Source organism: Larus michahellis, chromosome 2 (assembly GCF_964199755.1).
Source record: "Larus michahellis chromosome 2, bLarMic1.1, whole genome shotgun sequence".
Classification (NCBI taxonomy): Eukaryota; Metazoa; Chordata; class Aves; order Charadriiformes; family Laridae; genus Larus; species Larus michahellis.
The window spans coordinates 133,079,727-133,102,617 of NC_133897.1; the positions used below are offsets into that span (position 1 = coordinate 133,079,727).

The 22,891-nt window shown below is 41.9% G+C and overlaps 1 protein-coding gene across 2 annotated transcripts in view; it reads right to left on the reverse strand.

Annotated features, from left to right (window-relative positions):
• SLCO5A1 (solute carrier organic anion transporter family member 5A1) overlaps positions 1 to 22,891 on the reverse strand; it is an 86,488-nt gene that overhangs the window by 8,977 nt on the left and 54,620 nt on the right. For both annotated transcript variants that reach the window (XM_074577245.1, XM_074577246.1), the window contains 4 exons: positions 20,398 to 20,596; positions 6,811 to 6,970; positions 2,790 to 3,031; positions 542 to 606 (listed from right to left, as the gene is read on the reverse strand). In XM_074577245.1, coding sequence (XP_074433346.1) covers positions 542 to 606; positions 2,790 to 3,031; positions 6,811 to 6,970; positions 20,398 to 20,596 — 666 coding nt within the window. The remainder of the gene's footprint in view (positions 1 to 541; positions 607 to 2,789; positions 3,032 to 6,810; positions 6,971 to 20,397; positions 20,597 to 22,891) is intronic.

The following is a 22,891-nucleotide window of genomic DNA, read 5'->3' on the forward strand; positions in this document are numbered from 1 at the left end:
GGGCTTCTCCTCATGCTCTCTTAGCATAGTCCTTACCTGCTCTAGTCACATGCCTCATAGTAGCTGAATACCTAGAGTGTTCATAGGCAGGATTTTAGAAGTTCATGAGCTTCAAAGAAACTACTTCGTGGAACAGACTTTTAACATGTACCCTTTTTGCTTTGAAGCATTTGAAATTAGGCATTAAGTAACAATTGGTTCTTATGTTAAAAAAGCAAAAAGCTATTGTTATCACTGAAAGCGATAAAAATCTGTTTCTAAAAAAGAAAAAATCCTTATAAAACCGTATTTAGTAACTATTAATTTTTAAATTAAATTCAAAACTGGGACTTTCTGGGACAAAAATGTTGTTCTAGAAAGTTAGGAATAAAAAAAAAAAGAGAAAAATAAATGCATTCTCAGCTACAACATTTTTAGAAGCTGTTAATTTTATGTTCCTAATACAGTTAGTCAGACAATTAGTTGCAGATTTATGGAATTTTAGTACTTTTATGGTATATTTAAGCGGAACGTGGAAATGCTGAGTAACTGTAAGACTTACCAAGAGTTCGTAACAGAACAAACTGCATTCCTAGTGCAAAGGGCCTCTCCCCATCTTCCACAGACCTAGCAGGCAAAAAAGAAACCTCCTCTGAAGAAACAGTCAAAACAGATAATCATTGTATTACATTCTGGCTCTACCTCCTGGCTTTTTCCTGAGCTATAAAAACCCTTGGTCTAAATTTCTTCCATTTAGCTTCTAATATTATTAACTCTTATGCCTAGGAAAAAATATATCCAGCCCGTCCTGTCCCTGTTTAATCAAAATCTCAATCATGTCTTTTAACCTTTCTTTACCTGTGTAAGGCCTGAAGACTTTGATCCAAACCCATTAAGGAAATGTAGAGAATTCATCCAAAATGTTTATGGCTTCTCGTGACAGTTTCCTGTTATTTAATATAATGCCTTGCTTTATTTTCTTAATTTTTTTTAGATAAATTAGAATTAATGGAGAAGTAAGTTGCTGAAAGCTGGACTCCACTCCTGAATTTAACAAATCTCTGCGTACCATAAGCACTTTGGAGCTACTTTAGGAAAACTATCAGTAGAAACATCCAAACAGTCTCTTTAAACACTGCTCCTTTTCAACACAAGTAATATCAGACTTCTTCCATTGATTTCAAATGAAAAGTGTCAAGCTTTCAAAAGACTAAATGCAGAGTAATGATATCCCACAATGCAACTACAATTTTAGTAAACCACAGTTTTCTTTTGATTTAAAAAATATTTTTAAATCTTAATTTAAAGGTCTGAAATTAAGATAGGCAGCTCCTAATGACATTGAAATACAAGATAAAAACACACAAAAAGACTGCAGTCAAAGGAATGCAGCTGAAAAATCAAGGTTTTGAAGTCAAGCACTCACTCAGAAACTGAGAAATCGGGGAACAAACTTGGGACACAAATCTCGGACCAATGCGCTATGCACAATATGTGGTTTGAGACAGTGGGTGTCACTGTTCATGTGTGTGAGCCGCCCTTTTTTTTACTGAACATTACAAAATCCTGATGGAATTGTCCCTTATGCACCTCACTACTGTGTGGCTCACTGCAATATTAATGTTCATTGATTGTAGTTTACCTTTGCATAATTGCAGTGCAATGACAATGGGTTTTTATTATTGTAGAGGTGGAAAACCCGAAGAGAGAAGGAATAAGGTCAGAAGTCTCTGAATTATAACAGAGCTGTGCAGAGTAGTTGAGCTAAAGTTGCATGAGCAACTGGAATTCTGAGGTGCCCACTCCCAAGCACTTGGCTTCACAGTCCTAACAGTGATCCCTGCACCCATTTTGTAGATTTTTTGAAAGGCAAACTGGAAGACAAATTCCACCACATGACACAGCACAGACCTCCATGTGTCAGCAGCAGGCTCCTGCATAAACCTCAGCCACCTGAGCCGAGAAAAGGACAGCAAGAGAGTGCTCGTCCTTGGTGGGGATGACACAGGTGCCTCTGGGTTCCAGAGTTGGGCTCGCGGCTGAGGCGAAGGAGACCAAAAACAAGTTCTGATCTGCCTCCTGTTTTCTAAGGCTCCATGACATGTTACAAAGATTTGCCATCATTATTTTTACAGGGGGCTAATTGTGAGCAGCAGCAGAACATCAGTAGTTTCAGAATATTAGAGCGAAGATAAAAAACCAACACTACCAGGAGAAAATCCCAGACCAGACGGCACAGATGGGAAAAGCCAATCCAAAAACCTGAACACTTTTTTTTCCAATGGACAAATAAGTGACACTACCTTTCCCTATAAAGAATGTCTTGTTCTCTATCCTTAAATGATCATGGTGACAACGACATTACTACAGTACAAGTTCAAAATTCTTGTAAAGAAAAAAACGGAAGATTCAAAAACAGGCATGTGGCAGAAATGAAAAATTTTAAGAAAGAGAAAAGGATAATTTTAAATACTAACATTTTTTCATTTGCATTTGAAAATTCAAACCGACTCTAAGGATGAAAATTTCATCAGCAGTAATCATTTTCTCACATGATGCTTTTACTTATTCTCTCCTTATAGCACCTGGAAATCACTGGGCACTTCATGTTTCCTGAAGTGGATTATCACCTTACACATTCTAAATACAAGCAAGTTCCACCCTATCCATGTCAGGCCTGTTCTATTCACTTTTCAAGGATACATAAGCTTGAAGGAGTTTGGCTGCATTTGCCCCAGCCTCTTCTGACACAGGCGCTGGTGATAGTGGGCACAGCAAAATTACTTTAAAAACTATAACTGAGTTCTCACCTGAGTGTCACTATGATTGCTGACGGCTGGGCGCACGCTGTTATAAGGGTAACAATGAAAAGAAATATCAGGAATGGGATAAGCGTGTTGCAGGTTCGATCACACTTCCCAGAAACAGCGTAGCCATTCTCATTCAGGTAGGTTTTGACAATAACCAGGCGGAGCTGACTGCGCTGGCCCACCGTCGGCGGAGTGATCACCTGGCGACTCTGGACACAGGCACATTCTGTGTAATTTCGTACCTGGGGAGAGTGAAAAAGAACATTCCCACATGAAAAACCCGTGCAAGAAAGACATTGCGCAGAGACGTGGTACTTCTCAATCTTTAGCTTCATTACCCCAAGTACATGCAAGGTTACCACTCCAAGTACTTTTAAAGCTGGCCAGGACTTCCCGTGTTGAGACTGTCTTTCCATTGCTTACGACTTCCAATGTTTAGGCTGAGGTTAGAAAAAAATCTGGAATATTTTGGGAAAATTTTGCTGAAACAATTCAATCGCTTCTGACAAGGCGGCTGGCGAAAAAGATTGTTTCTACTGTATTATAAAAACAGCAAGAAAACGCTCCTTAAGCAGCACTGACAACACCATATTCTGGAATTTGGCACGTTGTCAGCATCCATCTTCAGGAGGTGTCTTCTGACATCTGAATGAAAGTCTGCCCAGATTTGGCTAAAAAGCAACAAGCTGCACTTCATGCTTAGAGCCCAGGACCTTCCAGGTGGATGTGGATGGGATGCATATTAGAGCAAACCAGAAAATAAGGAGAAATCAGAGACTTAAACAGTGAAGACTAAAGGACATGAGGGATTCCTGAACGGACAAAGAGGATAAAATTAGGATGAAAGACTGAATAATGAAGTGGCATATCATAGACAAAGGGACTGTGATTGAGAAGAAACAGGTCAGGACCCCTGTGATGTTACAGCCAGGAGGTTTTGGTTTCAATCTTTGCTTTCATAAAACCTAGGACCACACATGCACAGAAGCTACATTACAAGACCATCTTAAGGTTGCAAATTTAAGCACTTGGACATCAGGAAATAACAAAATTATGGTTGCTTGTCAACTTTAATGTATACCTTTGTATGTGTTTGTGCTATGACATAGCCTCACATTTTTTTCCCATGGGATTTAGATGAACATCTTAATAATGTATCAATTTATCCAGTATTTTACCTCTCATTTTCAAAATGTGGCTCCAGGTATTTTTTTCCTCACACTACACATATTGCACTACAAAGACAGAATGACTCATATTTCATATGGATTCTTCTATCACACTCACATTATAGCTTATTTTTTTCAAAAAGGAGTAATTTATCTTTAAAACAGTTATGAGATGAGGTGCTGATGTTGTCACCGCTATTTTGTAGCTAAGTAGCTGAAACAGATCAAAAGTTTCACAAATGTGGGTGACTAATTTGAGACAATTGGGATCCGTTTTTTCAGAACGTGTTCCATTATATACAATTTAATATATTCTAAATGTAATTTTTCATGCCTTCAGATACAGATTTAGGCACTCCGTGCTTCTACAAATGGCACTTCTGGTTATTGCTCATGTCCATCATACAGAATATGAAGAATATGAGATTAATGACTAACTGGGAGAAGTTTTGTTTAAGTCACTTGCCCAGCATCACTTAGGAATGAAGGCAATGACAGAATCCAGTTTCCCAAGGTAGCACTCCACTCTCTAATACCACATGAGTATCTGCTTTCTTCCTACCTTCTTCACCTTAATCTCCTTATTGCTTCCAAATGCAAATGCCAAACAGGCATCCTAGAGAAAACAGTCCTCTCTACTACACAACCTTGGTTCATCACCAGAGAAACCAAGTCTGTGTACTAAATGAGACAGACATGACACAATAGAAATCATAGAATCATAGAATCACAGAATCATAGGGTTGGAAGGGACCTCTGGAGATCATCTAGTCCAACCCCCCTGCCAGAGCAGGGTCACCTAGAGCAGGTTGCACAGGAACGCCTCCAGGCGGGTTTTGAATGTCTCCAGAGTTGGACTCCACCACCTCTCTGGGCAGCCTGTGCCAGTGCTCTGCCACCCTCAAAGTAAAGAAGTTCCTCCTCATATTTATGTGGAACTTCCTGTGCTCAAGTTTGTGCCCGTTACCTCTTGTCCTGTCGCTGGGCACCACTGAAAAGAGCCTGGCCCCATCCTCCTGACACCCACCCTTTAAGTATTTAGAAGTGTTGATAATGCTAGAGTACAGGAATATATATATGAACTGTACACTGGCATCCTTTTTCTCCTAATTCCAATTTTTAAAGGGTTAATTTTGAAAACACTATAAGTTATAAACTTAAATCCAAATGTTATAGTTTAGCAACATTTTGTGCATTATACAGTGGGACAAGATTACATTTGTTGTTTTTAAAAGTCCGCTATGTAACGCATTATTTAATGAAGAAATGTTTTTTCCTACCAATGTCAGACTATTCTATTCACCATTAGCTACCAAGTTAAAACTTCAGGCCACGAAGGATCTTTTCTTAAATTGTAAGAGGAGATATAGAAGAGTACATACTCTAAAAGTATCTCCCCGCTAAATGAATTAATAGTGCCAGTCTGATATCAGATGAAATGTAGCAAAGGTTAAACCTATGTCTCAATCCAGCAAAGCACAAATAAGATTTATATAGACAATGAAAATTAACCACACTCTTTTCCAATTGGGCCAAAGTGATTTTCTATTAAAAAACAGCAAGATACTCTAAAAAAAAAAACCTGTAAGGGAACCAATCTATTCTCAGTGGCATCTATGTATGAACCTGAATTTTCAGACCATTATCCAGTCAACCTGAGAAAGCAGAACAGTGGACCTAGCATTCTCTTGCTTCACAGGCTGCCTCAGGACTGCAAATCAGGAGACTGATACATTATAAATAAGCTTTCTGGAAAGCACAACCAAGTCCTGAGAAAATCAATGTTTGCATTACTTCCTGTCTTTCTTAATTAATCCTTTTTTAAAGGACAGTTCTGTAACAGAAGAATTTAAGAGTTCAGTTTTTTGTATAAAATGAGCATGACCATAATGCTCTGTTGCTATTTAGGTCAGATTCTACTTTTCAGCTGTTTTCCAGTACCCAGTCCTGGAAACTGCCAAATTTCCATGGTGTGATTTTATCAGCAGGATGCCCTTCCCCACCCCAGCATAACTGGAAGACTGGGCTGTAACAGGCAACGTATTTCCAAAAAAGTAAGTGGATTATTAACATCCTTTAAGTTCTAGTGACATGAGTTCAATGACATTCAGTTCGCTTAGCCTGGAGGAGGGTTAGGGAAGGGCTATGAGAATGGCCAAACTATTTTACAAGAGCAGAATGCTTGGGCAGCCTTTGTCTAGCCACACAAACAAAAGACCTATCAATATACTGGTGCAGGTGCAACAGCTACTCATGCAAAATGATGAGGCTGACACAAACACCAATGACTTTAAACAGGCCATAACTACATGTAAACAGGAGTTTAAAACACTTCCAACCTGAAGAGTTAAGTTCTTCATTCCATTCAGAGAGGGAGCAAAAAAAAAGCCAAAACAACTCTTAAGAGTAACACTGATGAGCTCGCAGTAAGACAGGACGACATGGCTGCCTATGTTAGCAGAAAGCCGAATTAGATGACACTGACTCTAGGCCCCCTCTCGGAACCCTGTAGGAACATGAGACGTGCAGGCCACTGCCATCAGGGGCTTCAGCGTCTGTACTGGAAACACCAGCCCTCCCCACCCCGTGGCACTTCGCACTCACTTGGGTGGAGGATTCACCTGGTACAAATGAACTTGTACCTCAAATTTGTACGTAACTGAAAGGAAGGGGGGTGCGACCAGGCAATAGTAGCACCAGCAGCCTTTCAAAAGACTTATGCACAAGTCTGCTTCAGAGCAACTTCTCTGGAGCTTAGCAGGGGGATTCTCGTGCTAGAAACAGCAGTCTTCGATCTGCATCAGTCCCGAACGGTTACTCGCGGGTTGTATGTGGGTGGGTGAAGGACTTACCCCTGTGCTATGGTTTCCACCATTGATGCAGCCAGCTAGGCAAGGATTAAAATATGTTATTCCATCTGATCCACAGACAGGCTCGTACTCATGAATCTTACATCCACAGTTAACATTACAGCTCCCAGTCAGATTCCTGTGGGCCATGGCAAGAGTGGGACTGAAGAAAAGAAAAAGAACATGCTAGTAGAGCAAGCACAGATATCCTGCTGTTCAGAGGGAGAAAACATCCTACTCATTACCTCTGGAACTAATAGTTGATTATCAGAGAAAGACTGCATTAACTATGTACATGATTTAAAAATCATAGAACAACATCCAAGGCATCCCTGCTATCAACTATAATCAATGCAATACAAAGATAATTCCAAAGTTTAAAAACAGTATCTTTTTTGCCCGGATAATAGTTGTATTTTTCCTTTAAGAGTTAACACAACACTATTTCATATGTCTATCCTAAGCTGCAGCAATTTGTTGACTACTAGTGAAGGGCTCAGTGATGAGGTATAAGCACTATGTGAACTATTAGGTATCTCTTCCCACATACCAACAACTGTTCAGAAAATTTAATGCTTGCATTATTTATACATATATGTGACATCTACAGGAATCTCTCTAGATCTGGATGAGTGCTGTGCTTCTACTAAATGTCTGTAAAAGAACTGTTACTCTGCTTGCCTAGACAATTCCCCAAAATCTTGCCAAAGCACAACTTTCTAGGTCTTCCCCAGAAGCATTTGGCGGTATGCTCAGAAGGAACTGAAGGGAATTTCAAAAGCTGAAGGATATGCAGACATGAAAAAGCAGGCTCTTCACTCTCTGTCACTGCTGCTCTAAACAGGTGGCTGAACAGATCTTGACTGCTACAGCAGGGAACTGCATCAATTCCTCACTGGCAAGCACCATGCCAGCCTGGGCACGTCCTCACCATGGCATGGATGAATATGCAAAGGGACCCCAACCAAAGCAGTAGCCCATGGGACCCATCTCAGCTCAGTGGCTCATGTAACAAGGCCCGAATGAAGCAGCTACAGCTCTCTCCTGATGCACACTCTCCTCCAGCTAAGACCTCTGCATGGCACATCTGGGTCCTGTCTGGAGAGAGCAGGTCATCCAGAAGCAGTTTTGGTCTCACAAAATGGCACTGCCCTGGGTGCTAAGGACAAACTCCTAAGAACCAATACCTGATAACCTGAGCCGCCAATGGGTAGCCAGTATTTTCAATGCCCCTATGCAACTGTGCCCCTGTGCAACTTGTGGCTGGAATCAAGATTTTATAAACATATAATCCCACCGTGGCTCTACTTTACTGTATCAGTTAGTATCACAGAATTGCCTAGGTAGGAAGGGACTTTTCAGATCATCTAGTCCAACCATCAACCTAACAAAACTCTGACAAAAATCACCACTAAATCATGTCCCTAAGCACCACATCTACCCATCTTTTAAATATCTCCAGGGATGGTGACTCAACCACTTCCCTGGGCAGCCTGTTCCAGTGCTTAATAACCTTTTCAGTGTAAAAATTTTTCATAATATCCAATCTAAACCTCCCCTGGTGCAACTTGAGGCCATTTCCTCTTGTCCTAGGACTTGTTACTTGGGAGAAGAGACTGACCCCCACCTGGCTACAATCTCCTTTCAGGTAGTTGTAGAGAGCGAGAAGGTCTCCTTTTCTCCAGGCTGAACAACCCCAGGTCTCTCAGCCGCTCCTCGTAAGACTTGTTCTCCAGACCCCTCACCAGCTTTGTTGCCCTTCTCTGGACACACTCCAGCACCTCAATGTCTTTCCTGGAGTGAAGGGTCCAAATTGGACACAGTATTTGAGGTGAGGCCTCACCAGTGACAAGTACAGGGGGATGATCATTTCCCTAGTCCCACTCCCCACAGTGTTCCTGACACAGGCCAGGCTGCTGTTGGCCTTCTTGGGCACCTGGGAACACTGCTGGCTCATATTTAGCAGCTCAATCCAGAAGTGACAAAGGCCCTAGTAACAGCAGAGTCCATATCTGTAAGATTACAGACTCTTCATCGGAAGATAATGGGGGGGAAAAAAAACCACACGGATCAAATGGTGCTTTTTGGTATCAGTAGAAATAAATCAACTCTGGTTACAACTGACTGCCAGCTGTCGCCATCACAGGTTTTGACTCAGGTTGACTAAGTCACACAGCCATCAAATTAACAAGCTCCTGCTTTACCTACCATATCATTTCAGCCCTGCCCAAAACAACTCTCAGGTCATTTAGAAAAGCCCAGCTTTGTGCACAAACCCTGGAGGAGACACCCAGCTACTCCCAAGGAAAGCCCAAGGTGACACTGGACTTTTAACATTCCTGGGTAGAATAAAAGCTTGGAGTACAGTGCAAAAGGGGAAAAGTGTTAGCACCTACAAAGGCAACCTCACTGAAAGAAAAGAATAGTAAAAACCTGTATATACAAAAAAACTCCTGTGTATACGAATTCTGATTATAGAGAAACAGAGAGACTTAAAATGAAAAATTTAAAGAAAGACAGAATGGATATTAGTTTGTTTGTTACCAAACTAAAAACAGAATGGCATGATTGGACCCAGTGTATGTAGAGCTAATATCAGATGATGTAAGATGTCAATCTCTATTATCTAGGCGCTCTTCATTAATCAGGAAGTAGTTGATGATATCACGTTTTTCTGACAAATAACTGGTCTGAAAAGCCATTTACTTTTAATGAGCATATTTTCTTGAAAACCTCGGACTAGTTTATGAAGAGCTACTATACTACCTTTGGCCCTTTCAATTACTGGGATTGCTCAGATGAGTTTTGTAGCATTGCTTTTCTGCCTTGGCTGGTTAAAGACTAATTGTAACTTATTCTTGTATGTGTACATTTTCTGTGAAAACCTCTAGAAACATAAAAACGTCTGTTGAGACCACGGTTGCCTCTTCACCAGTATCCTATCTCTAACAGCAGCCATAAGAAGATGACTAGGGAAAAGCAAGAACAGGGCAAGTTAACTTCCCCCAGAAAAGTATTCTCTCAGCCTCTAATGAGTCTCAGCCCAAAATGTTTTCTAAGTTTGATGTGGTTTTTTTAGTTAATAAACCCCATTTTTTCCCCTGTACTTCTCCTGCTAAGATTAAATTTTTTTGCATCTACAATATCCAACCGCAAGGATTTTTCAGTAGCGCGCAGCCTGTTACATGAGCTGTTGTTTGTTTTGAATCTGGCTCTTCCTAGCTTTATCTGACAGCCCCCACTTCTACAACTTTGCTTGTAAACTCTGAACACATGAGAGCTCCTCAAAAAACAAACTTAAGGGGTTCCTATGGCCAACAGGAAAATATTTGCAAGCTCTAGTGAGATCTTGTAGTTGCAATTAAATAAGCCACATCTAATATTAACTAATCTAATATAATCACATCTAGTATTATCTGAAGGAATTATGCCGGAAGGTATAGGCATAAAGTATTATCTTTTATCCATGCTATTACTCAACATGCTAGCTCAGGTACCAAAACGAAAATAACTGTTCTGCTTAGATATAGATGCAGACACCTTGAAACCTAAGTTATCTTCTGCTGCCATTATGCAGCCAAATTATAACAAGCATGAACTTTTAAATGGCCCATATCATATTTATACCTATTATTGCTACACTTGCCATGCTCTCTGTCTTGTTTCAGGTTGCTAAATTAATTTAGTAAATGGAAAAGCAAGAGTCTGCAGTGGGGTTCAATGCTCTGCATCTCATTTGGAATTTTATCTGGGTTTAAAATACTGCCAGCAACATGAATGCATTAAGCCAATGGAAAAGTTACCTGGATGACCTTATTCATACCCATCTATTTCCAAGTGATACGGTTGTCTGAGGCTAGGGGCCCTAGCTCGTATTTTCTAAATAACTTTCTGGCTAAAGAAATCACGGTTCCTGAAATCTGCACCTGCGCTCCCTCTTCACTGCATAAGGCGATAGATACCAAGCCACTGACAACTGAAAAGCAGCTGACATCAACGTTTTCACCTGAAGCTTCTCCCATTACTTAGAAAAAACACCATTTCATTATGTTTTCAGAACTGCAATCTATAGTTTCCTGTGATGCTTAAATAGCTTTCTTTTTCTGGGATTTGCTCTTAAATGTAAGTCTTAGTTTCTGTCATAGCTCTACTCTAGGCTTGTAAATGCTATTTTGTGTCTCAAAGTACTCAAATGCTAGACACTGCAATATTCAGTATTGCAATATACAAGTTTTTCCGAAGATAGACGGCCAGTTTTAAACCACATACTTTATGCGTTGTAATTTGCAACCCATGAAGTTTTGAAGGAACCCATAAACCCTGGAAGTTTTGTCCTTTCAGATACCAAAGTCAGAAAGACAGCTTCTGGAAGGATTCAAGACAGCTGCCACTTCTAAGATCTCCAAAAATTTAGAACACGAAAGTGAGGGCCCGACCTCCCTCCCTATGACTTTTTGGCTGGCACCCTGGACAGGGAAGGTGAGATGGGAGCCGAGAGCGATGGCAAGACCAGCTCAGAACTGGGTCCAGATACAATGATCACAATGATCAGTCCAGTGATCACACAGCAAGTCCAAGAGAAAGGAGGGGCAGGCCCTCCTCTCCAGCTTTGATCACAACAGCTCTTATCAGTGACAGAGCTGACCCCGGACTCAGCCAGCTGAACTCCTTAACTCAGGTGATCAAGCTCCTAGAAGAGGGGAGGACACACACTGCACCCTGACACTGTATAGGAATATTGGTGCCCACTGCAGACACCTCAGTGAGTTCCTACACACGGAGCAAAAAGCTGCCCCTTTGTGCTGATAGCCTTCTCCAGAAATACCGTACTTCATGGATTTATAACAGATCTCCTCTGACGTGGAAGAGGAAACTTCCTCTTCTTCATCAGTTCTACAGTTGCCCGAGGTGGGAACACTGGGGTTCCAGGTCCTCCTCAACCTGAAGGGGTTCAAACTTACATCTCCTTGATGACGTTCTTATCAGCAAGCTCCAGAATGGCATCTCTTTCCATCCTTCCTGCTGAAGCTGAACATGATCCCAATCCTATCCATGTCTCCTCATCAATAATTCTCTACTGCTGTATCTACAAGCAAGATCTGGAGCAGGGACCAGGACTGAAGCCATTTCTTCCAAGGGAAATCTCCTTTCAGAAGGTTTAAAGTTAGGTTCCCCTCTTGGGTAGTCTTTTTTTCTTCTTCATCTCTATACATTCCTCATTTTTTCTCCTTTCTTTTCCCCTATATCCACCATAGCAGTTATGATGCTCTTGTAGTTCTGTAGTAGACATCAGTAGTTCTGAGTCAAGATTTTCTCTGACTAAATAGCTAGGTAGAGGCTACCATGCATACGATGAGCACCTTTTGTAGCAACCAACTTCCTGACTTCCTAGCAAAACCACACTATCAGGCAGTTCTTACCTTCTCCGCAATAACTGTTAAATATAGTGGCCAATGCTAATAATGTGGGTATCAGTGGGAAACACATATACATGCCTTGTGGATTTGGACATATTTCAAATGCTTCCTTTCCATCTTTGAGTCACAGCAGCTTGAACACCTGCACCTACCTGGCTCTCTAGCATAGGATCTTCTAAAACCACACAAGAGTCTATGCTTGGTTACTTGGAGGCCTCTGAACAAAATACAAACAATAGTTTATTTCACTTCAGTAGTCCTTGAGAATAGGTAACTATACTAATCTCTGAGATTGAAGAGTCCAAAATATACTTAATCTGGGTTCTGGAAAGAATTAGTTATTTCAAACATGTCCCAAAGTCCTTCTTCTTCAGTCAATGCACTCCTCTACCTTCTCCACAGTGCTCACAAAGGCAGAGACCTAGTTTGGCTCAGAAGACAGGGCCAGGCCTGCCACCTGCATGGTTTTGGGACTCTTCATAGCAAGAGAGTATGGTAGCTGAACAGTGAAGAAAGGTGGTGCTTTGAGAACGCTGTTTTAGATTATTTTTTTCTCATGGGTTTTATTATAGTGGTACCAGAACCTTTTGGTGGGTCATTAGCTTATTTACAAAGGTTACTTTGGATACTCCATGTGCCACCTTTCACCAGCATTTCACAGACTGCAAGATGCTGTGGCTCATGGCTACAGTCACTCTGGCCGTAACACACAGAGGGGCACAGCTTCTGGATCCTCCCCCAGGAGGTGGGATCTGCCTAGCTCCATGACACAAGGCTGTCCCTTCTTCCTCTTACTGCCTGATACTTTTAAACTAGCTGACATTTTTTTCACAAATGGAAGCAAAAAGTGTCCTCCTCATTCTCCAGTAGTCCACTGATTAGATATGAAAACCCGGCTTCCAAAGAATATTGAAGTAATCTATGAATGGATGAATGCAATAAAGAGGAGAGGTTGCAGGAGCGAAATTTAAAGGCCTCTTCCAGAGAATAGAATATATGTACAAAAATCCCCAACTCCAGCAGAAGACTCTGCCCTTTACCTTCTCACTCTTAAGTGGTAAGTGGAGCTGCAGGCACCATCCTATCTCTGCCTGTGGTCCCTGCGTACCCCAGTCCAGAAGACCTGAATTTCTGAGAACAAATGCCAGTTTGATCCCTGCAGAATCTGCAAAACCAGATGGAGATAAGTACTGAGCTCTGTCGGGGCACGAGTACCTGTGCAAGCGCTGTAAGCAAAAACCTTGCCTCGGGAATTATGTTGGTATGCACAACGTCTCCACACCGGGCACTGCAGCGTAATATCGAATTAACTGTGCTGCCTTGTTTGCCCGGCTCTCGGTCTTGCTCAACAGTGCCTCAGAGAGGCCACTGCTGTTCAAAACTAGCTCAAGTATCTCTGCTCTAAGCAGATCAGTAGATATCCAGGGAATTTTAGCACCTCCTCAGCCAGGCAGGAGCTGAACAGGAATGTGGATTGGGTTTGTGGCTGCACCCCCGAGACCCTGTGCACAGGCTCACAGACTGCCAGGGTTGCAGAGCCTCAGGAGGGCTGCTGTTTGCTTGCCTTCGCATCTGTAATGTGCGGGCAGGACTGCTGCAAAGTTAAACAGCTAGGATCAGACTTACTGCATCCTAGCTACCCCACAGACCACAAGAGATGTTCTTCTGCCCCCATCTTTGGCACCCGAATAGATCAGAGACTCAGCTCAGGAGCTACTCTACACACAGCGACTGTCACCCATGTCATCTGTCACCTCATCTCCTGTCATCAGTGACACTACGCAGCACGACTGCTGCTTAGTGGCTTCCACTTTACTCATTTTTAATGTGTTTATACACCCCTATTTGCTTTTGCTGCATATGCTTGTCTTTCCAGCTGGGCACTTTTGCAGCCGGTAAGTGTTACGAACTCGCTCTTAAATATTTATTGACTGCCTACTGATCACACAAATCAGGTTCACGAATTTAGCTCTTGAAGCAACTTTACACTTTATGGTCTAGTTGGATGTTAACCAAAGCCTTTCTGAGTGTTTTCTTTCTTGCACCATAAACAAACAAGGCACAGTTTTAGAAACAAGTCACAGCTTGAGCAGGAAATTAAATATCCAGGACTGATATTGGTTCTGTCGCCTTCTCAGCTATCAGCTGAAACTTGTCTTATTATATCACGCTGGATTCCAGAGAGCAATATGCAGCAACAAGTCATATAGCAACAGGCAGACTTTTCTCCAGTAATCTCTCAACAGAAGCTCTTCTTTGATGGAAAACACCGAATCATCCCAACATTCCTCGGGAACGTGCTGATTTCAGCAGCGCAGTGACAGAAGTTTTTCACGCCAACAAGAGAGGTAGCGTTTTTGGAGTTTTGCAAGCTCCTTGGCAGCCTGCTGGGCTGGATGTCCCAGATGCCTGAATACTTGGGGTAAGCAGTGGCTCCCCAGCCTGCCTGGGAGACCCTCGTGCCCATGCCCCTGCTGCCAGCAGGGCTCTGCCGCCCTGCACATGGACAGGTCCGGGGACAGGCCAGGATGCCGGGAACGGCACAGCTCGGGTTCCCCTCTCCAGCCTCTCCCACCCCGTGAAACGCATTCTTCTGCCCTCTTATCCCCCCGTCACGTAACACCCTTCTCAGCAGCAGATGGGTTGTGCTGTTCCAGAGGCAGGACAGCCGGCTCCCCGGCTCACTCCGCTTCCGTAGCTAACTGGCTTCAGCTGCACTGCAGAACATTACCGTGACACGGAGGTTAGGAAATCAGCTTAAAAATAAAGGTGAATGAAATCAGGCATGCCAGAAATGAGAAGCATGAAACTGGAAACTGAACCGAGACCACTGTGACAATTTAATCTCAGGGGAATTTTTTTGTTTGCCCCAGAAGAAGCCTTAAGTTTACAGACACGCAAAGCAAATATGCTCAAATTAATAACAAGCTACTGCAAGCTGTGTCGCTCCAGCTTTCATCACCTTTTGTACCTCAGTAAATCACTGTAAGGTTTATTTGGGGGAATTTTTTTGTTGTTTACAGTAACTGCCTTGCACTCAAAGAGATTTTTTTTTCATCCTGTAATACACAAAGTCATCTATTAACTCTGTTTCCAAAAGCTCATTATCAGACAGTTGTAAAAAGTTCATGCTTTCATGTTTATTACCTTCACTGTCAACTCATTGTTCCCTCTTCTTTCGATGATGGGAAACTAATGAAGGATGAATTAATTCAGATGCTGGGGACATGAAATCTCTACTGACACATACCTATGTAACCCTATTTTCATCACATGTGATCTACTATATTATACGTATTATAACAGATTTCTATGAACACTTGTCCCAGGAGGGGATCATTTTTTCTCGAAGCTACGTACTTTTCCAGCAATAAGCTGAAGCAAAGTGCTCTACCAATCCTGCCTTCTGACACTGTGAGGCCGCCTACTCTCCACGAAGGAAAACAGAGCACCGATCCCTGAATTACTGCACAGCACATCACAGATTTGCCGGCACGGGTCAGAAAGAGCAGGGTCTTATGGAAATGAAGCTACTTAGTCTTCCTCTGGGAAACAGCTGCCCCGCTCGTTTCAGCGGCTGCAGATGCTGTCAACTTGCAGCGCTGCTGCACCTGAGCGGCCAAGGACACACACCCGTCACCCGGGAGCACGGGAACAGAAACCAGCCCCAGACGACAGCGTTTCCTGAACTATTCCTTCCATTACAAACAGTGGCGCCGCTCCTTTCATTAGTGAGATTCAACTGCAAGTTTGCTAAACGTGTGTGCTGGGACAAAACCCAGAATCCCATCTGACAAATCCCATTTGTTCAGTTCTCGGGGAAACTGTTCTGTGTCTTCATGACACAATGCTGGTAAAGCTAATAAAGAGGAGACCTTTATTAGATGTGACTAATGATAAAAGGGACTCTAGTTCCCAACATTTTTTTTTCTAAATCCTGTTCTGCTCTCCAACTAGTACTCTGTGGAAGGCTTGTGGTATAGGAAAAAAAGTAAGAAAAGGGAAAGTATAAGGCAAGATTTATCGCCTGGAGTTTTTAGAGCTGTATGACCTGTTATTTCAGATACCCACACTTGGACTGAACCCTCATTGTGCTGGCAGTCAATGCACACATACTGGAAAAAAAAGGTGGACCCTCTTCCCATGAGGAATCTAAATGAAGTGCAGTTTAAAAAAAAAAAAACCAAACAAACAGTGCCTGACTCTATTTTGATAACATCTAAACAAAGAATTGGTTTGCATATGGTTTTATTCTTATTTATTTAAATCACTCTAGCAACCTACAGGGCCAGGGAAATACAAAGGAAAGGAGATAACCCCTCACCACATAATTTCTATAATCTTAATATTGGCCTCTATGATAAAAAAGATTATCTTAAATTGATAGTGATATTTTTTGGTTTGGTATTGAAGGACATTCTGGATGGCAGAGATCTGCAGCTCCTTGTTGGCAAGCAGCTGGAATCACAGGAATGATGCAATTTTTGTGTAGCTGTCAAACAAGGGACCCTCTCACTGTGTTAGCTGGATTCCTTCTTTGTTGTTATTGTTCTGATCCAATTAGTCACTGCTTTCAAGTTAAGGGATCCAACTGGCTGATTGGACTGAAAGAGATGGAAGAATAACAGAAACCCAAACTGGTGGTACAAGAGGAAGCACAGAATTATTTTTTTTTATGCAAAGTGCCTCAGTAAGTCAATTGCATGCTTTAACTAAACCTTAATTGCACCAAAACAACAGAAAGCAACCAAAAAGGGTCTGTTTTGATTCATTACATACCAGAAATGTGAGAGACGGAACGTAACTAATCCAGGAATCTGTCACTATGAGTAAGTTCCCCATGGAGCCTGTTTTAGTTGCCTTGCACCACAAAACATGGAAAAGACAGGTCTACAAACAACCAAAAGCAGCTGATCTCTGCTGTTTCCCCTTTATTCCACACTGGTGAGGCCACACCTGGTGTACTGGGCCCAGTTCTGGCCACCCCAGCACAAGAGAGGCATGGACAGACTGGACAGAATCCAGTGAAGGGCCGCTAAGGTGCTTAATGGCCTGGAGCATCTCTTCTTTGAGGAAAGGCTGAGAGAGCTGGGACTGTCCAGCCCAGAGAAGAGAAGGCTCAGGGGGATCCCATCAATGTATATAAATATCTGAAGGGAGGGTGCAAAGAAGACGGAGCCAGGCTCTTTTCTGTGGTGCCCAGTGCCAGGATCAGAGACAATGGCACAAACTGAAACATGGGAGGTTCCCTCTGAACGTCAGGAAACTGTGAGGGTGAGCGAGCACTGGCACAGGTTGCCCAGGGAGACTGTGGAGTCTCCATCCTTGGAGATCTTCAAAAGCTGTCTGGAAAGGGAGACAATTCACTGATTCAGGACTTCCCATTTGGATGCTGGTGATGGTGCAAGAGAAGGGATGCCATAATGCAGTTTGACATAAGGCTCCTTACACTGTGTTCAAATATCAAACATGCCTTCAGAGACAAGGCTGGGGCACGGAACAACAGGTTCTAATATGCTGAGATGTATATAGAATACAGAGGTGCCCTTGACCTTCCTGATAACAGAACTGCTGATGACACACAACAACAGCAAAACTGCTTGTGCCCAACATAAACCAGCAGAAAATCCTTGCAAATGTATTCTAATCTGTGCATGCCTCCAGGTCCCATCCACATCCTCCCAGCTGGTACAGTTAGAAAAATACTGAGTTATGAAACATACTGAATTATGAAATATCATTGCCTACTTTGCTGAGTACTGCTACGCCCATACTTCTATGTTAACTAAAACCCAGCTTATCCCTCTCCTCTGTACTGGTTTATGGCTTGGTTCATCACAAAAAAAAACCCCAAACCAACTACTTTTTAAATGTAAAAAAACCAAACAGTAGAAATGAACATGTTTGTCCAGAGAAGATTCTCCTGCAGGGTATGTCCCCACTGCCCAATGCAGCTGAGACGTCTGGGCTGCTGCCAGCGCAGGTAGCTCAGACGTCAGACCCAGCATAGCCGTGTTACGGTAGAGCATCATGCAAGGCATTTATGCTGAACCAAGTAGCTATACTGCTTCTCCTCTCCCATCTGTCCTGTTCAACTGGCTTTGATGTCCATCACGCTGCACTGCACTGGAACCGGAGAATGAAGTATGTGTTTTATTAAACCTCAAAATGAAAGCAATGCTTTTTTGTTACAAGCACAATAACTTTCTTTGATGTCTCAGTTAAAGAGTTGCCTACCAAGTAAAAGATTTGAAGCTATCAACTGAGGATACTGACCATAAGGATTAAGAGAATGTTTATCATGTCCGATATTCAAGATGAATTTATGTGTAGTGATGCTTCTTTATTATCATTTTGATAATAAATTTGGATTTGATTTCTGCATTAAAAAAAATCATATAGGGCTGGGGCTGCAAACTCCTGAACCATGCTTTACAACATGCCAGTAACTCTCAATTTCTGATGACATTACAGTCTACGCATACTGGTTTTTATACTGATTTCAAAGAGTTGACATACCTCAACTCTTTCAAGAATTTTGCTATTACCATCCCTCACCTCTTTTCTCAATACGAACAATTAGATGAAGATGGTAAAGAAGTAATGCTGCCACAAACTTTGGAAACAGCTGTGAACAGATGCCTTTTTCAATTTATGCTATGTATTTACTGCAAATGTTATTACTTACTGGGGAAAAAAAACCAAAAAACTAGATATTCTTACAATTCCAGTGTGAAGGTTATATGTTACGTAGCAATAGTTCACCTTGTCTTCAGGTTAGAAGTAGATTTAAATTAAATAGCACTTTTTCACAAACAGAAACTACAGCCTTCTCATTAGCCAGGCAGAGACATTCTGACTTGCCACACAGTTCAATTAACTGCTATCTGAAATTTATGTTTTAACTCCTAAAAATTTTCATTTTTTCATCTACGCCCACAGGCTGTCACAAACATCAATAGAAGGTGGACAATGACAGCATTCCACCCCCTTCCCACCCCCGTTCTCTCCTTCTTCAGCCCACTCTGCTCAGACGAGGATACATCGCCATGCTGCTCCCCTCTACAGTCAGCCCCTCAGCACCAAGTTTTATCTCTAAGTATTAAGAACACAAAGCAGTGAACCAGCTTTCCATCAGCTCATGACTTTCAGTTGCTGGTTTTCCTTGCTCTAGGATTAGGGTTTGACAGCAATGTAGTAACACCCAGCAACACGCAAGGCAAAATATTCTCTGTATAAACAGTGCCTATTTTCTTCCTCCCTTGCTTCCCATTTTTCCTCTTTGTTTTTCACTTGGCATGCTCACTGCCTCACTGCAGTTCTTTTCTTTCCCCATTTGATCATCTCTTTTCCTGCTTTTTCTACACTGTCTTCCAAACCCCAAAATAAGAAAGAAAATAAAAGCTCATGATCAGGCTTCTGAGGAACTACCTTCCAGTGAAACACCTTCCCACAACTTTTACCACACTGTCTTCCTTCCAAATATCCCTCATTTTTAAAAAATGCCCTTCCATGCATTTCTTAATGTCACAGCCTAAATCCCTCACTCCCAATTCCTTCCTACATCCACACCTTCTTTTTCATGACAACCTTCGTCATTCTCTATATACCTTTAAGGGTTATGATCTAGCCCTAGTCTTGATGATGATCCAGCAAGCACTGGAAGGCATTCCTAAAACTAGCAAGGGGTTCAGAAGCAGCGTACACCATGAATATTGATAGCACATGTCCAAGTGATTCCTCTTAAATGGGGACTGTAGAACCAAGACAGTATTATGGTGATAATAAACCTATTCCGAAATAATCTTTATAATCCCTTCGGTATTTTCACAATTTTCAGGAGCAGAAAAGAAAACATTTTGAAACACCAACTAAACTCTGAGCAATCTACAGAGGATACTATTCTTATTTTCCTGTAAAAGTCACTGAAATCCATTGTAATGCATTTTCCCATCCCTCGAAAAGGTGAGTTGTTGCATAAGCTTCATTATAAACTAGATGCAAAACCTAAGGGCCACGCAGTAACAGTGTGTGTTTATATCACAATACTTAACCAAATTCTCTTTTGAACATGTGGCTTCTTCAATACATCAGCCATCAGCATTTTTTACGTTTCTTTATCAGGCTTATTGGAAAAAGCTGGTTTTGCTACAGGTGATTTCAAGATACTTACCCAGTCGTGTAAGGTATATTTATTCCCCCTAGATTAATGCTTTCACATCCAACAATGAAGAGAGTTGAAAAGCAGAGCAGAGACACACCGCTGCAGATCATAGCCAACTTTGCAGACTCTCTTGCACCGAGTTTCAATTTTTTTATAATGTAGCCGCCTAGGACAATACCAACACCAGCACTTGGTACAATAATCACACCTGCCAGGAAGAAATCGAGCAACATTAAAACAGGACCTATAGAAATGGTATAAAACATAAATATTGGTTTCATTCCCTAATTAGATGACTACAAATGCTGCACTAAGATCCCCATTGTCTGATTCTCTGCTAGCAAACTGAGTCAGACTTTTCAAACCTCTGGAGTGTTGTCAAAGAATTAATAAAAGCCTCCTTATGATATTACCAGCAGCCAAAGCACTATAAGAGAACTATTGTACTTACAAGCAGAACCATTGCTTTGTATTTATTTTAGAAGGGGGAGAAAGGATACACATTGCTTCAGTTTCATCACTGAAAATTTGAAGAAATCCAGATTTGGCTCGAAACCTTCCTCTTCCTACTCTCATGATTAATTCCAGCGCAGCACAAGTGCGAACCCTCAGGCAGGACCCCAGAAGCGTTCCCACTTGGGAGCTCACGCGTGAGCCTGGCTGCAAATTCTGCCTTCTGGATAGTTTACTCAAGCTGAATAGCACTTGCCTACATTGGCAGCCCCATTCATCTCAGCACAGCCCTGTGGAGTGTGAACTGATCAAACACGATTAAAGGAATGGAGATACTAGAATTAGTATTAGGGTAAGTTTAAGGCAGAAAAGACACAGCTATGAAATTTCTGTCACTCTGCTGCTGCAGTTTTAAGGGGGCAGTTCAGCAACGTGTCACGGGGCTGTCCTCACCTCCCAGAGCCTGAGGTGGTGTTGTCAGTGAATGTCTTGCACTTCGTCACTTCCCTTGGCTTTTGCTTCTCACTGACATGTGAGAAGGTCTTTAAATAAGGTCTTTGTTAATAAAGATGCATTCCACATAAATATGGGATTTGAACAACTTTTGGCAGCTGCATCTAGGGAGAAGGAGCTAAACCTTATAACCCAAATTCTTAAAGATATTGGTCTTGTTTTTAACGAAGCCAGTGAGACTATCACTTGCAAACATCTTTAATATTATTGCAAAACATTGTCATTCTCTCCTAATTTGTTGAAAGGCGAAGGGGACATTATATTTATTAAAATTTTGAGATCATGAAAGTAAAAATAAGAGGTAAAAATAGTTGCCGTCTTAATTATACTGCCATCACCAATAGCATTATAAAATAAAATGTCATTTCATGAGGAAGATTCTTAATAATAACCCTTCACAGACTCAAAACTCTTTCTCGTAAGAGCAGAATTTAAATGTACAAGTCCCAGGGGAATTAAATGATTTTCACAAAGTTCAAAGCTGTTATCTCTCCCGAGCTGTTATAACTCTCACTTTCAATGACTGAATAAGAACAAGGGAAAGAGAGAATGCAAATCCTTTCACTTGCACTGAAAATGTTCTCTCTGGGTGAAAATGGTAACTCAGCCATCTGAGTCTACCAGGCATGCCCTGCTCTATGAAATCTGTGTCAGAGAAGCCCACATCCACGCTGAAGGCAGCCTGCGATCACTTGCAATGCCTTCTAAAACACCCCTGTCAGGTGAACCAAATTCCATGGACCAATTCCATGGCCACATCAGTTATACGAACCAAGGATCTAGCCCACGGTAAGGGTTTACTGACAATAAATTAACCTCAGTGTTTTATTCTTCTTCCTTCCATCTTACAGCTTAGCTTTGAGTTCTTAACCTCTTTTGGACCTGAATTTACCTTTTCTTTATTACCCTCTTGAGGGCACGGAGAATGGAAAAGCCTCTCACTAGAACTGAGAACCTGTGCGTCTATGTCTTGTACCTTGTCAAAACTGAGAACGTAAATATTCTGCGAGGCATTAGGTTAGTGGTTCTTCCATTAGTGAGTTATATTGCGCTGCTGTTTTTATCCATCCTCTGCCACACGATGAAGATCAGAACATTAAAAATGAGAAGAACATGAGAAAATTGCCCGCCAAGGCATGCTATCATTCAGGAGGCTGGAAAGGTAAAGAAAAGCCTACACAGAAGAAGATAAAGACGAATTCCTCCATGCAAAGCGGAGCTGGGGATGGAAAAGCTCTCTCTGGGAGAAACTGGAAGGACAGGACCAGATTTCACTGTTTGTGGTGAAGGCAGCAGAAAGAAGTGCTTGTTCCTTCTTACATGTCAGGAAGCCTGACAGGTTTCTTTTGCCCTAGGTACAAACTCTTCATCCTTATGCCCCTCTCTTTCTGCAGGGGATGTGAAATCAGAAGTGATGTATTGTCAAAGAAACGCAGTTACTACAGGGCGCTTCCAGAAGAGCTTCCAGGGCAAAGCAAAGCATGTACATCTAATCAGGACATGCACTCTTCTTTTTCAAAGGCATTTAGAGGAGTAA